This window comes from Juglans regia, chromosome 6, assembly GCF_001411555.2.
Source record: "Juglans regia cultivar Chandler chromosome 6, Walnut 2.0, whole genome shotgun sequence".
Taxonomy (NCBI): Eukaryota; Viridiplantae; Streptophyta; class Magnoliopsida; order Fagales; family Juglandaceae; genus Juglans; species Juglans regia.
The window spans coordinates 29,365,368-29,378,971 of record NC_049906.1 but is presented as its reverse complement, the minus strand read 5'-3'; the positions used below and the strand labels follow the sequence as shown (position 1 = coordinate 29,378,971).

The window sequence follows — 13,604 nt, the reverse complement described above, 5'->3', positions numbered from 1 at the left end:
CTGGATGTAGAAAATAAATTCATGAAAACAGCAGAGGAAATAGCAAACTCAAACCAGTACATTTAATTCCTTGTTCTCTTAATATTTCAACCTCTTATTTTTCATTTTCTCTTCCTTTGTTCTATCCCTCTATCTCAACCTCAAGAGGTGACATGAGAAGTACCAAGTGAACTCAAAGGCACAACCAAAACCAGCCCTAAGCAACCGAAAACAAAATCCACATTACAATATTATGCACATCCAAATTGTCCAATCTTGCCCAAAAAACATATTGCACAAGTTAGGGAAGCTGGGGCCATGCAAGTTCGACCCACGGTATCACAGTCCACAAGAGTGACTGGATGTGGGGGGCACCTTGGGGAGGTTGAAATGTGGAGGTACTGTTTTTCTTTCTAGTATGGGAGCTAGGAATATGGCGAATTTTCCATTTTCGAGTGATCTGTTTGGCTGGGGTATTGAGAGTAGTACTGCTCCAAGGCCTCCCATTTTAATTGGTCTTGATTCCAAGTGAGATATATATATACTGGAAATGTTAGACTTGAGTAATTATCAGGGATGGAGAAGCTAGCTAGGAGGAGAATTAATTAAGAAGATCATGGTCAGAAGAGATCACCCTGTAAAGTTCCCTTCAGCTTTTTAGTTAAAAATTGTTCTTGATATATCCAACATGATATTAGTCCTGATCTCAACTTGTCTCTCGGAAAAGAACCAAGAAAGGGTTTCTTGATCGAAACCCAGTTAAAAGCAAATTAACCAATTAAGGATTGATTTGCAGACTTCTCGGAGGCCAGTCATGAGAAACCATTTTCTTTTTAATTTCTAGGCCTTCATGATCTCCCTCTTGATCTTTCCTATGTCATTTCTTCGACCTTTCTTAATTCTCTGCTTATTTGAGCAAGTTTTAGGTGTATATTCAAATAGTTCATTAAATATATAAATATATATTTAAATGTATATATATGGCTAGAACTGCATGTATTGAGGAAACAACTTGATATTAATCATGTCTATGATGACATATAAATATAGGGCAGCTAGGGGCGCTAGCTTATTAGTGTCTTTCCATCTCTCTGATGCTGCATGCGCACTTCATCAAATGCCTTTTTCCTGTTTTAATGATTGAATATAAGAATAAGAAAGCGTTTCTTAGTTATTAATATATAGTTGGTCTAGCTAGTGTGTTGGATGCATTATATATAGGAGAGGAATTGAAAAGGAGGTGGTTTGGTCAACCAAGCCAAGTAACTACCAGTTTAGATGGTTTTGCCTCAGAAACTCTACAGTTTGAAGGGGGAGCTTGATAATAATTGAACAAGTTTTAAAATTGAACTTGAATTGTGAACCCCTGCTCTATCCTCTACATCATTGTCCATGTATAATATATCTATCAACTGGTTGTCACGTCCAATGTCGTAGCGACAAGGACAATATTAGTTTCAAAACAATATTAAAAATGAAAATAAAAATAAAAAAACTTCTGCAGCAATATGTCAATTTTATAAATTTTGATTGTTTCTTAGAGACAAACCAATCAAATCCTACTATGCCAGCTCAGGGAACAGTCCAACAAAGCTTTTCAATAATTAAGTATTTAAGTGCATATATAGAGATTTAATTCTAGGTTTGTGAAAACCATGTGCATGTTGTATAGGACGTCTTATCTTGTGAACGGGCTTCCTAGCTAGCAACCTGAAAGAAAGATGAATTAGAATGGAATCATGCATTATTAATCTAGTAGTTTCTTTAATTTACACAAATTAAAGAAACTATTGATACCCTTCCTTTTTAACAATCAGCTCTTAATTTGTGCATATATATATATATATATATATATTTATGTGTGTGTGTTGTAGTATATGGTAGATGCATGAACCTGCTGAAGACCCTAAGCCCCAAAATTAGCTTGTTCCTCAACAGCGTAAACCCCAGTTTATCTTCTGAATTAGTCTAAAAACTAATAACATCAGCTCACCAAGCATTTCCATTCTTGACTTGTAAAAAATGACCCAAAGCAGAAAATAAATTCATGCAAACAGCAGAGGAAAAATGACCCTATTCTCTTAACATTTCAACCTCTTATTTTTCATTTTCTCTTCCTTTATTCCATCCCTCCATCTCAACCTCAAGAGGTGATATGAGAAGTACCAAGTGAACTCAAAGGCACAACCAAAACCAGCTCTAAGCAACCAAAAACAGAATCCATAAAACATGATCAAGCACATACAGAACTTTATTGATGGCATCTTGCGCAAAAAACATATTGGGGAAGTGGGAAGCACAAAACCAATAAATGAAAATGATCTAAAAACTAATAACAAGTGTCACCAAGCAAGTACTTATAAAAAAAAAAAACAAGTGTCACCAAGCAAGTAACAAATAATGCATCAATGAGGGGCCCTATTTTGCCAGCTTTAGCAGCAAGTCTAAGGGACATACATATACTTCCTAATCCTATCGCAATATTTTGACTAGGGTCATGAATAATTCTAAACAGGGACTTGTACCAAAATTTAAAACAAAAACATAAGAACCCTATAAGTGCACTTCTGACAAATATTGATGACAAAATAAAAGATTAACTTAAAAAAATCTAAACATCCTCCCAAAGACAAATGGAAGACAAATCTTACTTACTTTGCTGATTTTGAACCAAACATTTGAGCTGATAGTGGTGGATGAAGTTGAACACTTCCTGCATCGCAATGGTAATCCCACAAAATTAAAAGACAAATATTTTTTAATAAAAAAAAAACACACACACACACAATATCATTTTTGAGGTTGGGAGATAAATGCACCATTTACTTCAGAGTGACCATTTAGAGACCAAGCCTTGGTATTCTAAGAAAAGAGGAACAATAAAAATGATCAATGACATTAAGAGTTTCAACCATTAAGTACCAAGGACATTCGTCTCTCAAACCTCAGCACTCCCTCCCTCATCTCTCTCATGTGTACATATTTCACAACACCCCTATTAACAAATTACAACTTTAATGTATAAAAAACAAAATGGGATATCATGTTTGTATCATTAAAAAAATGTGTACACCAACTTTAAAATGCCATTGAAGATCTTTTATGCCAGGAATGCAAAATGACCACACACATACCTAATTGCATTCTAGATTTGCAATCTAGCTGCTCCATCAAAATTTCCCTTTCCCGACTTGAATGAACGGTTTGTTAAAGCCTGTCAGATTCTAAGAAAATCACCTATATTACTTATAACCAGAAAATATTATATTTGACAAAATAGTTATGTGTACCACAAATTCATAGGAGAAGGAATCAAAGGACTTGCATAACTTATACGTTGTACCTTCATTGAGCTGCACTGACAATAACCTTTCACTTAATTGCCGTGCACGGTGTTGAAAATTCATTTAAGCCCATACTAGTCAGATCCTTACCCAAGAGCAGTCTAAATAATTGGAACTACTCATCAGGATATAGCCAAACTTTCCATGCCATCTACAAGTCCAAAAAATCCCACTGACTGCCCACACCTCTCCCACAACACAAAAGTAGACAACCTTGGGATAAATATATATATTTATATATTGGCCACCCACGATCTCTCACTACCAAAAATTGCCCAAAATACACAAAAAACCCCTTCTCTCATTTCATAACCGAGGTTCACTGGGTCTTTCCAGAAGAATGGACCCAGGGGAAGGATGGAAATTGAAGAAGAACATCCTCATCATCTTATTAGTTTCATTTTGCCTCTCACGAAGTTCTCGCAATTCATCCCTCATTTCATCAAGCTGCGTCTTGTAATTGTCGGCATCTTTCTTGTGTTTTTCAATTAAGGCAAGGTACTCTCTTTCTCGTTCACGTTCTCGTTGTCTTGTCGACTTCGGGATGACCATCTCGCCTAGCCCCCTTGCGTATCCTGGTCTCTGACCAAGTATCTCCCTAAATACACTCGCAGCTGCCTCATCGGTGCGTTGTTCAGGCTCTAGACCATCCATCTTGCCAACCATCTCCTTCTACACATGGAAATTAATTATATGGTTATTCTTAAGTCTTGTGATGGCTCATGAATAAGCCACTTAGTCAAATATAAAGTAATTGAACAATCCTTTCGTGCAGAAAATAGTGTTGAATGTATATCGTACTCACATAAGTGTCTTTAGCGGCTGAGGTAACAAATCTACCATTCTTCTTTGACCAGCGGGTCTCCTTATAGAACTCCTCCAAATTCGCATTCGTAGCCTGCTACAAGTGTGTGGAATTAGAAATATTATTAGACCGAAATTTTGTTGAAAGGGCCAATCATATAAAAAAACCCATATAAGTACAACCACACAAATACTTCAATACAAAACTAAAGACCTTCATACCTTACGATGCACATGAGTGGACATGAACATTTCTGAACAATGCACTCCACAAATGCAAGGCAGAGATTCAGACTATATTAAACCAATAAACATACAAAGCTTCATACTGAAGATCAATCATCTTTGAGCTTTTCTACTGACAAATTGTATGGAAATGAAAAAATAGTTCACCCTCTCAAACCGAGAGCCTCTCTCGGTCTCTCTTTAACTGAAGAATATCTCTCCTTTCAAAGACTTCCCGGAGAGGATAGAGAGATAGGAGCATTACTTCCTCTCCCCCCCTCTTTCCCGCTCCCATTCCCCTTCCACAAACCAGATCTATCATTTGTTTTTCTTCCCTTTTTTTCCCTTTTTGTATGGTTGAAGCTAGATCTGCCATTTCTGTCCTCGAAACCCATTTTCTTCCCATTTTTCTCTGAGGATTCCTCTATTTTGCTAATTGATTATCTCCAATCACAATAATCAATTAATTCGTTTTAAACTTTACTCAAAATCCAAAAAACATGACTACATTGAACACCATACAGATTCCAGATCTATATAAACAAGATCCAGAGAGAGAAAATCATTAATCCCGCAAAAAAAAAAGATGAAAACAACAAATCGTTCAATCAGCAACATCCCGCTCCCATCTTTCTTATTTCTTTTCTCTAATTCTAAACAAGAGGTCCTTCTAACCAATTATTATGTCTTATGTTATGTAAGCAGTCCCCAACTCTATTATTTTTAGAATCTAAGACCTTTATGTTTTGATCGATAAACTTGTATTGAGTTTAGATCAGCGAACTGTACAAACTATGTGAGATTTTTTATAGGAAACAACCTTCTATGCATTATCAAAATGGATATGACCTTAACCAACGTGATTCTTCATGTTATGAGCAACCTAACAAATGTCTAATGAAATTAGTGGACCAGTATAAATGCAGCAAATGGGTTGTGACCATACAAGTTACGGCAAAAATCCATTTAATAAAGATTGTACCTTCTCCTCCAACATCCTAACAAAGGATTTCCGGCCAGTTGTGTGGTTAACGGTTTGCCTCTTTCTATTCTCCTGATTTTGTGCTGAGATTTTCTGCCATTAACACACAATGTAAGCTTATACACAAGTTGCATAATAAAATTAAAAGGACATGACTTGTTAAATTCCCTATGTTTTTTATTTTGAATAACCAATGTATACCTTGAATTTGTCGGTTCCCCACCTCTCACACAACTTAACCCAGCCGTTGTCGTTGACCATGGTACACCCAGAAGCCAATGCTTCTGGGTGACTTCCGTACGATAAATATTTTTTGTGTAATTCATGATGGAATGCATTGAACCGCTTACGCAACTACTTCAAGATGGCCAATCTATGATTCTCTTGATCCTAATCCAACACGAAGTCAACCTACATGGATGAAGTTCACGTTAACGTCATCTTGTATTGTATGCACACTTCCTTACCCTCAATATGAAAAAACAATTGTCTTACCCTCACACGTTCGATCAACTCGTTCTTTTCTGCATCAGGCACATCAGTCCACCTCACATAACTCATGTAGCAATGTTGTTTTACTATTTGTGTTACCCGTGTGGTGAACATGGATGCGTTCTCGCAGTATGGGGCTGTTTCACCGTCATTAATCTTCAAAAGCACTTTGCCGTACTTTCTCGCTTTCTCGTACTCAATACACTTAGCAGGCCCATGTCTACTTTTGGGCTGTTCTTGATTTGCGACAGGCATTGTGGGGGCTGTCACATCTGTATTTCAAGTTCATAGAAAAAAAAGGATAGGTTATCAGTCTTCATATTTAATCTTTGTTGTTTACACATAATGTCCTATGGGTTTTGTATGGAAAAAAATAATAGAAATGATGAGTTGTACCGATATTGTCTCCATTAGGTAAGGGTTCTATTACGGGTGACGATTCTCTGTTCGGCCCGGGTGGGGGCATTGGAGTTGGACATGATGGCTCCCATGGATGACTGGGAGGCTGCGTTGAGTCATCCAAGCTTGATGGATCTGCATCTGAGCCAGTGGAATGGTATGAAGCGATGCGAGCTCCACGTGGTCGGTAGGCTCTACATGTATATGGTACAAATCGTCGAGCACGAATACCTCGTGCAGCCCCTCTTCCTCGAAAACTCTCCCATCGCATCACCTGCATTTGCACCACATTCCAATCAAAGGTTACAAAAAAGCCCAATCCATTTAATAAATCATATTATCCACCTTATTTGAAACGTGACTCTAATACCCATCTTTTAGGCTACTACTATCTACAAACCAAATGATGAATATTTTATTTTGTTGAATACACCTATATATATAGCAATCTCTTTCAAAATTGTAATATGATTGAGAAACAAAGTTAAAGAGCAAGGTTTTCGTTTGTTGCAATGAACTAGCATACATGAAAAAGATCACACAACCTACTATAAGAAAAGAACTTAATCGTTGCATATCTACCTTGAATGTTGATGCTCCTCATTTCTTGCAGGATAAATGCAACGCCGTCTTTTTTCCCTCCACCTGAGATGCAATAATATCAATATATAAGGAACATAATAACTTAGAAATCCCAACAAATATTTGATGTTATAAGATAAACTATAAAACACACAATATTCACTTAATTATTAGTTCAGTCTCCTCATACATGGGTTGTAATTCATGGTTATTATGAAATAAATCAACACCAGTATTGTAGTTTTCTTTTATTAGTTATAGTTAATGGTAACTTATACTTTGTTCATATGACTCACACATGAAACTAAGTTTTAAACAAACATTAAACGTCTACTTGTCAAATTTTCCCAACCAATATCAGTGCCTATACTTATAAATAGATAGATCAATTTGGAACTAGAGGAAGCTTTCATTACAACTATATTCATAGTAAGTGTGCATTCAGGATCTATGACTTGAAAAAAATATTGATTATGAAAAGATACATTACTTGACCCAAATTGCTCAATCAAAGGTAACTTGAGCATGATAACTTAGTTGAGAGGAACATACATGTAAGTTTGTGTAATTTATATCTGCCACATACCCATTACAAAAAAGGTAAACTATGGTGATTTAAGTGCATCAACTTTTCAGCTGGTTGTCTATTCTGACACAAACTCGTCGTCTGTAGGTAGGTCATCCTCATCTGAATATTCCCCATCACCATAAGCATCTCCTGAACTAGAAGCAATCAGGCCATCGTCAATAAAATCTATTGAATCCATGTTTTGACCAGCCAAACCAGTGACTTCTCGTGCATCAATCAAGATAGGTTCTATATCATTCATATTCAATGGAGTTGACCCTGGACATCCATCACGATGCAATGGTGCATAATCATATGATGATTCATTTTCTTGATAGGCATCATCATCACTTGATTCGCGATCAATATCTTCTAACACCCTTGGCACCGGTGGAATGTCATATACATTCCTATTCGTGTACTTTTGCACCACAAACCATCTCCCTTTCACGCTTATATCTCTGATGTAAAAACACTGGGAAGCCTGGCATGCTAACACAAATGGTTCATCCTTATACCAAGTTCTGTCCATGTTAATACTGGTCATATGGTTATCAACTCGTATCCCTTGTCTTGGATCACTAACGTCAAACCAATCACACATGAACAAGTACACTCGACGCCAACCCATATAGCGTGACTCTACAATATCATTAATAACACCATAGAAGTCAACATTATTTGTACTTTCGTCACCAGTTACAACACCCCTGAATTTTGTGGATGACTCTGAAGTTCACGCTGCTTTGTATGGAACCTTTTACCATTTATAATGCAAGCAGCATAAGATGCAACCTTAGGTTCAGGACCGCAAGCTAACGCATACAGATCAGCAGTCACATCAAGTGGGTTGGTGATACGCTGGTCTTGAACCTACAACAATATTGGTGAGAGGTAATTACTTATAGTTTGTTAATTAACTTAGTCAGAAAAGATCAAGTTCATCTAACTAGAGAGGGAGCAAGCTAACTTACACGTTTCCTGAACCAAGTTGGAAACTCAGTTTGATGTGTTTGATTGATACAATTTGGGTTATGCACCTTACATTTCTCGTAGTGCTCCCTGCAGTTGGAGAGCACAAAATCGTCCAAGCAATATACGCAAGTTACGTAAGGGACATACAACATAAATGGGTTGTCAACGAAAAGCCATAAGAAAAAAAGTTCAAACTTGAGAGATAATGGATGCTTACTCTAGGTAGTGTCCAATCTCAGTGCAGTTGTTAAGGACGTACCATATGGCTTCCTTGAGGAGTTTATCTGATAATTTCAAGTTGGGAGCCACACCCAGGAGACAAACTTTCTGGTTGAAAATCTTTAATCTATCTATATTCTCCGCTTCTCCACCATCAATGTTGCGGTCCATTTGAGTAAACTTCGTCTCAATATCTTGGAGATACATTGAGCAAAAAGTTAGGCATTCGATGTGAATATAGGTTTCGGCTATTGAGCCTTCCGGGTGAGCTTTATTCTTAACATACCGCTTGAACTTGCCGAGATACCTCTCAAATGGATACATCCACCTTTATTGTACTGGACCCCCAAATATGGCCTCACAGAGTAAGTGGACAGCTAGGTGGACCATGACATCGAAAAAAGATGGGGGGAATATCATTTCCAATTTGCATAGAATTGTGACGATATCAATTTGGAGTTGAGATAAGCGGTTAACATCCAGGGTTCGGGCACACAACTCCTTGAAGAAAGTGCTCAGTTCAGTCAAGGCCAAGGCAATATCAGTTCGTAAGTACCCACCAATAGCAATAGGAAGTAATCTTTGGAGAAAAACATGACAGTCATGACTTTTCAATCCTGAGATTTTGCAATCACATACAGAAACACAATGCGAGATATTGGAAGCGAATCCATCTGAAAATTTCACATCGGCCAGCCATTCACAGAATTTATTCCTTTCATCACCGTGTAATGTGTACAATACATGTGGTATTATAACACGTTCACCTTGAACCTTCAAATGTAATTCTTTTCTAAAGTGAAAAATCTCCAAGTCACGTCGAGAATTGATATTATTCTTGGTTTTCCCAGGAATGTTCATTAATGTGCACAAGATGTTATCACAAATATTTTTCTCAATATGCATGACATCTAGATTATGTCGAAGACGCAGGGTTACCCAATACGATAACTTGAAGAAAATGCTATACTTTGTCCAGTTCAACTCTTCCGCAGTGCGTTTTCTCTTTCGACCAGATTTACCATATTGAACATCCCCAAGCATCTGTAGTTGAGCCAAAACATCAACTCCTTCTAAAATCCTTGGTGGTATGCGTTGATCTTCTCTACCATTGAACAAATGTTTTCTCATTCTCCACATGTGATCTGGCGGCAAGAAACGACGATGTCCCATATAACAATATTTTCGGCCATACTTCAACCAGATGGAATCTGTGCCTATATTACAGGATGGACATGCTAATTTTCCTTTTGTTGACCAGCTAGAAAGATTCCCATATGCTGGAAAGTCATTGATTGTCCACATTAAAGCAGCATGCAACATGAATGTTTCCTTTGTGGAGGCATCATACGTAGGTACCCCATGTTCCCAAAATTCAAGCAGTTCATCGACTAACGGTTGCAAGTAAACATCGATGTCATTACTTGGAGATTTTGGCCCAGGAATAATGAGGGATGTCATGAGGAATCGATCTTTCATGCACAACCACGGAGGCAAGTTATACGGAACCAGGATTACTGGCCAAATGCTATACGGTTTAGACATAATGTTGAACGGATTGAAACCGTCACTTGACATCCCAAGCCTTACATTGCGAGCATCCTAAGCGAACCAACTATGTTCTTTATCAAATCTCTTCCAGGACTTTGAGTCTGCAGGATGTCTCAGGCTAGCCTCATCTGTCGGCCGTTGCTCTTTATGCCATCTCATATCACTTGCTATCTTTGCAGACACGAAAAGACGTTGCAATCTTGGCTTCAAAGGAAAATGCCGCAACACTTTTTGAGGGATAAGGCGTGCCTTGTGTGTATTAGGCACCCACCTTGAAGCCTTACAGTTAGGACATTCTTTAAGATTAGCATTTTCCTTCCAGAACAAGATGCAGTCATTAGGGCATGCATGAATTTTGTGGTAATTGAATCCCAAACCCCGCTCCAATGACTTTGACTCCTCATATGAATGTGGCAATTCAGCATCAGGAAAGGCAGACCGCAACAGGTTAAGTAGCATATCAAACGACTTTATTGACCACCCACCGAGTGTCTTAATGTGTAACAACTTCACAATAAATGATAGTTTTGAGAATTTTGTACAACCAGCAAAAAGTGGACTTCTGGCACCCTCTAGTAGCTGGTCGAAAGATGAACTTGGGGAGGGATCTGGTATTGATCTATGAGTTGGCGATGGATTACCATGATCTTGGGGAACATCGACGAATGTGCTTGCCTGGATGTCATCTAACATATGGTCCATATCATCAATGTACTCATCGGCGTAATCAGCAACACTATCGTCACCATCGTCATTGAAACTTCGTGTTTCCTCCTCCCCATGAAATATCCACTGGGTATAATTTGGATTGATCCCTTTAATGAACAAGTGAGACTCCACAATTCGTATAGGCAAGAAGAGATTATTACAGCATGAACGACATGGACACCGAATGCGCTCACTACCCAGAGAATGGTTTCGTGCTAGGGTGAGGAAAGTGTTAACTCCATCAGCGTATGCAAGCGAACGAAGTCTATCGGTCAAGTTCATCCAGCTTTTGTCCATCTAAAAAGGTTGAAATATACATGTTAGTTAATCGGATAACTAAGATTTAGCTATATGAAGGACGGGTAAAGAATTTGAGAAAGTGCATTGTTGAATAAATAATTTTTCCTACTGATATTTCAAGCTTGTCGTATCAGATAACATAAAAAAGTACAGAAATTTCATAAAAGTAAACTTACAAATTAACGTAGTTTAAGTATAAAGCATCAAATATACTTTACACTCTAAAGAAATTTTGTAAGTTTATTTTGTTAGAATTTCTTTGGACAGCAAGCATTTCTCAAAAAACTTACAAACTATGTAAGAATAAGAACTCTTGTCCAAAGCCACTTTCAACAAAGAGGGAGCAAGAAAGAGTTTGAAAATGGAAACAACTTGCAATATGAACTAAACTGCATGCTGCATATGCATATGGAGAAAGAAAATTCTTTGCTTCCCTGTGCACTTGAATGCAAAGCATATTTTGCCTTGCTTTTGCCCCTTCTCCTGTGCAAGCATTGACACCAATCCATGTTTTTGGTCTTCTTTACAAACATATACTACTCTCTTCCCCATTGAATAATCGAGGAAATCAGCAACAGAGCTTTTAGACAATGGACATTTTGGTTAAGCAAAAGAGGTACCTCTAACCCAACTAAAAATCTGTAATTTCTTGGGAAGTCTTGATTCAAGTTTTGTTTTATACTTATAAAATTTATTCAAAACCAACAAATCAATCTATTCATCTTGTAAACGAGTACAGAATCATACCGGAAAGAAGACATCAAAGTTAGAATTCATTGATAAATACTTGGGATAATATGGGAGATTTGTTGCCTACTGATCTCCCATAATTCCAATCTTTGTTAGAGAATAGCATACTGACCTCTTTAATTTTTGTTAGAGTGAGATTTTCAAGCCCAGAAATAGAGAAGCAGGAAGAGATCCATGGCACTAGAGAAAGATCCTTTGATGAAGGTACTAGTTTTGTTTTTTGTTTTTTTGTTTCTCAGCATCAAAGATTCAAAATACACGTAAATCCGCACATTTTGCATAACTTTCCTCCACAAATATGGAGCACAGAGGATTATAAGAAGAAAAACTTCTGCTGCTATCTGACACTCTTCTTACAATTTCTGGTCAAGATCCATTAAGGTTTCTGTCAATTACTTTGGCTAAAGCAGATTTTGGTTTTTCTTTTCGGGGGTCAATCAATGAATCACAGGCAAAAGAAAATGCTAGATGAGTTCAAAAAAAAAAAACTGATTGACTAGCCTCTTTTCTAGATAACAGGGCGCAGGGCTGGTTCAAGAACCATTTCTCAGGCCATGTGAATGAGGACTATGATTCAAAAGACATTGTGTTTGGAGCTGCTGTTGGAGCAACTGCTGTTGCCATTCATTCACTTGAAGAAGCTGATTTTGCATCTCAGATGAAGATGAGAGAGGACCTTGAACCCTCAAGAACTAAGCTCACAATTGGACAGCCAAGTTCTGGTAGAGCAACTAGGAGTTTCTCAAGCATGCAGAATGCAGGTAAATTTTACTGTTTTCAATATTTTTTTCATGAAAAATGTTGTCAAAGAATTAACTGGGTATACAGAACAGATAAACTTTTGATAAATAACTCAATGGAGCAGAAGGATGCACTGGAGAGGGCTTTCCCAACTAGGCTTCCAAGTCATACATCCTCCTTGAGACCTACATCCTCAGCTGATGGATACCAGCCCCAGTCGGAAAGCTCATCACGACAGGATTTTGTGGGAACCAAAGCAGATACTTGGGAGAGAGCTAAGATGGAAAAGATTAGGAAGCGGTAAATGTTTTATTAGAGAATATAATTCAAATGAATAACAGATTGTTCTAGTATTCCAAAATTTTTAGAACAAGTGGTGATTTAACATAGTGCTTGAGCGGCAATTTTCCAACTTTACTCTACCTCCCAATTAAAATATCAAATTCCTTTCTTAATAGCTGGATCCGCATGCTTTCTGGTCTTGCATGTGAGGGCTAGTCTTCGATAGTATGATTCATATGACTAAATTCACCTTTCCTATCAGCTTAAGTTTTTGGGCCAAGCGGTGATTTAACATGTTTAAATCATCACTTGTTCCAAAAGCTGAAAATCACTAGGGGTGATGGTTTGGTTTCTTGAAATCCAAACAAGCTGATAATCGCTATCATTTTCAAATCTTAAAACCATAGAGCCTTTGCATGCATAGTCCACAATGTGCTTAAACTTCTGCAGTGATAAATTATGGTTAGCGCAAATTATTTCAGGTATGCGAAAAAGAATTCCAAAATACTTGCTTGGGATCATGGTGAGAAGAGATGTAGGCCAAACTTAAGATGGAAAAGAGAAGGGTTTTGCCTCAACTTATGATGTTGGCTTGCTAAATTTTTGAATGGTGACCAAAACAAGATATTGGATTCTAGACTCCCGGACTGTTGAAATTGTAGGGTGAATCGGAGCAGAAAAGGGCTTCAAACCTACATCACTA

General features: G+C 37.6%; 2 protein-coding genes across 2 annotated transcripts; one reads left to right on the top strand and one right to left on the bottom strand.

Annotated features, from left to right (window-relative positions):
- Nucleotides 1-10,171: 10,171 nt before the first annotated feature.
- LOC108995532 lies at nt 10,172-11,125 on the bottom strand. Its single transcript, XM_018971110.2, has one exon. The coding sequence runs from the start codon at nt 11,123-11,125 to the stop codon at nt 10,172-10,174; it is 954 nt and encodes a 317-aa protein (XP_018826655.2).
- Nucleotides 11,126-11,718: 593 nt separating this feature from the next.
- LOC108995533 lies at nt 11,719-12,923 on the top strand. The gene is made up of 4 exons (XM_035690751.1): nt 11,719-11,744; nt 12,009-12,082; nt 12,391-12,639; nt 12,712-12,923. The coding sequence occupies exons 1-4, from the start codon at nt 11,719-11,721 to the stop codon at nt 12,921-12,923; spliced, it is 561 nt and encodes a 186-aa protein (XP_035546644.1).
- The last annotated feature ends 681 nt before the right edge of the window (nt 12,924-13,604 follow it).